The 2,500-nt window shown below is 63.8% G+C and overlaps 1 protein-coding gene across 1 annotated transcript in view; it reads left to right on the top strand.

Moving 5' to 3' along the window:
* The first annotated feature begins 725 nt into the window (after positions 1 to 725).
* LOC123520318 (nascent polypeptide-associated complex subunit alpha, muscle-specific form-like) overlaps positions 726 to 2,500 on the top strand; it is a 41,759-nt gene continuing 39,984 nt past the window's right edge. The window contains exons 1-3 of the mRNA XM_045282529.1: positions 726 to 733; positions 859 to 1,150; positions 1,334 to 1,523. Coding sequence (XP_045138464.1) covers positions 726 to 733; positions 859 to 1,150; positions 1,334 to 1,523 — 490 coding nt within the window. The remainder of the gene's footprint in view (positions 734 to 858; positions 1,151 to 1,333; positions 1,524 to 2,500) is intronic.

Genomic DNA, 2,500 nt, shown 5'->3' with positions numbered 1-2,500 from the left:
CCACCACCACTACCACAACCACCACCACCACCCCATCCTCCTCCCCGCCACTCTCCCATCATCATCACCACCACCACACAACAACAACAACAACAACAACAACAACAACCACCACCACCACCACAGCCACCCCGCCGCCACCACCACTGCCACCACCACCACCACCTCATCCACCACCACCACCACCACCACCACAGTCACTGCCCACGCCACCTCCGCGTCCCCCTCTACCTACACCCCCTCCACCTTGTCCTCCGCCCCATCCACCCCGTCGGAGGACAGAGAGAGTCCCCTCCCGTCAGTGGAGGAGGACAGACAGGCCCAGCAGGCGTCAGCAGAGGCGGAGGCAGCAGCAGCGGCGGCAGCAGCGGCAGCAGCAGCAGCAGCGGCCGCCACCTCGCCCCCACCCACACCGCCATCACCACCGCCACAGCCTCCGCCCCCCGCATCGTCATCGCCCCCCGCGGAGGACGCGCCCTACGACAAGAGGGGCACCACCCACCACCACCACCATCACCACCACCCACACCACCACCACCACCACCACCCGCCACGCCCACACGCCGCGGAACAGCCCCAGCAGGCGGAGGCGCAGCAGGATAGCAAAGCCTCTCCGGGACCCAGGGAGGGCGCGCACAGCCCAAGCAGCGATCAGGAGGGCGGTGCGGGCAGCAGGGAGGGCCGGGAGGCGGAGGGCGGCGCGGCAGGCAAGAAGGAGGCCAAGGATGCCCCGGCAAAGGACATTCCTCTGAGACAAGTCCGAGTGCACCTGCAGCAGGTGAAGGACCGCCCCGCCGCCCCTGAGGCCTCGTCTCCACCCCCACCCTCCCCGCCCCAGCCCCAGCCTCACCACACCAGGAGACGGCAGGCCCTGGAGGGCACGCCGCCCCCAGACAGGCAGGACCAGCCAGTGCCCGACAGTACAGGGCAAAGCAGCCCCTCCACCTCCGCGCCGCCCAGCCCCAGGCAGCCCACGCCCCCCAGGGAGGACGCCCGCGCCAGTCCCGCGCCGCACCCCACCACAGACAAGGAGTCCAGCTCCCCGCCGCCGCCGCCGCCGCCTCCGCCTCCTCCGCCACAGTCGCCGCCCGCGTCCACCAAGGACCAGCTGCTGAGGAAATTCAAGTTCCATCTGTCCAAACAGCTCAAGGTACAGCTGTCCCGCCAGCTGCCCCACCACATCGCGCCGCACCACCACCACCACCACCACCACCACTCGCCGCCACACCACCAGCACCAGCAGGAGGAGGCCCGAGACAAGAACAGCAGCGGCAGCAGCACCCCGCCGCCCCAGACCACACCAAGCAGGAGAGTGTCTGGCGCCAACAAGCAGGCGGCAAGAAGGGAACCCGCGCAGCAGAGGAAGAGACGCCAGACGCCCGCCAGGCAGCAGACACAGCAGCAGCAGCAGCAGCAGCAACAGCAGCAGCCACCGACAGGCAGGAGGAAAGCCGCCGCGCCAGCAGACAGGAAGAAAAAGCGGAAGCTAGTGAGGGTCCTGCAGCAGGGCGAGAAGCGACCAGGTAGGTGCCGCCCACGCCCCGCCGCGCCGCCCCCCGACCCGCACCGCCCCGCGACGTCCCCGCCCACTGATGGCATGCCCCACACACTCCACACTCACCCCCTCCCCTTGACACACACACACACACACACACACACACACACACACACACACACACACACACACACCTCATCGTGCCCACGTGTATCCGCTGCAGGAGAGAGAGAGAGAGAGAGAGAGAGAGAGAGAGAGAGAGAGAGAGAGAGAGAGAGAGAGAGAGAGAGAGAGGGAGGAGGAGGAGGGAGGGAGGGAGGGAGGGAGGGAGGGAGAGTGAGTAAGGGAGAGTATCTTATGTAGTATCTTACGTGGGAAAAGAAAAACAGACAGCCAGTCAGACGGACAGACAGACAGACAGACTGACAGATAGACAGACGGACAAACAGCCACACAGACAAAAAGTCAGACAGACAGACAGATAGACAAACAGCCAGACAGATAAACAGCCAGCCAGCCAGACAGACAGACAGACAAACAGCCAGCCAGCCAACCAGCCAGACAGACAGACAGATAAACAGCCAGCCAGCCAGCCAGACAGACAGACAGACAGACAGACAGACAGACAGACAGCTAGACAGACAGACAGAAAGATAGACAAACAGCCAGACAGATAAACAGCCAGACAGACAAACAGCCAGACAAACAGCCAGCCAGCCAGACAGACAGACAAACAGACAGACAAACAACCAGACAAACAGCCAGCCAGCCAGACAGACAGACAGACAGACAAACAGCCAGCCAGCCAGCCAGCCAGACAGACAGACAGACAGACAGACAGACAGACAGACAAACAGCCAGACAAACAGCCAGCCACCCAGACAGACAGACAGACAAACAGCCAGCCAGCCAGCCAGCCAGACAGACAGACAGACAAACAGCCAGACAAACAGCCAGCCAGCCAGCCAGACAGACAGACAGACAGACAGACAAACAGCCAGCTAG

This window comes from Portunus trituberculatus, chromosome 7 (genome assembly GCF_017591435.1).
Source record: "Portunus trituberculatus isolate SZX2019 chromosome 7, ASM1759143v1, whole genome shotgun sequence".
Lineage (NCBI taxonomy): Eukaryota > Metazoa > Arthropoda > Malacostraca > Decapoda > Portunidae > Portunus > Portunus trituberculatus.
This window is presented reverse-complemented; position numbering and strand designations above follow the sequence as displayed.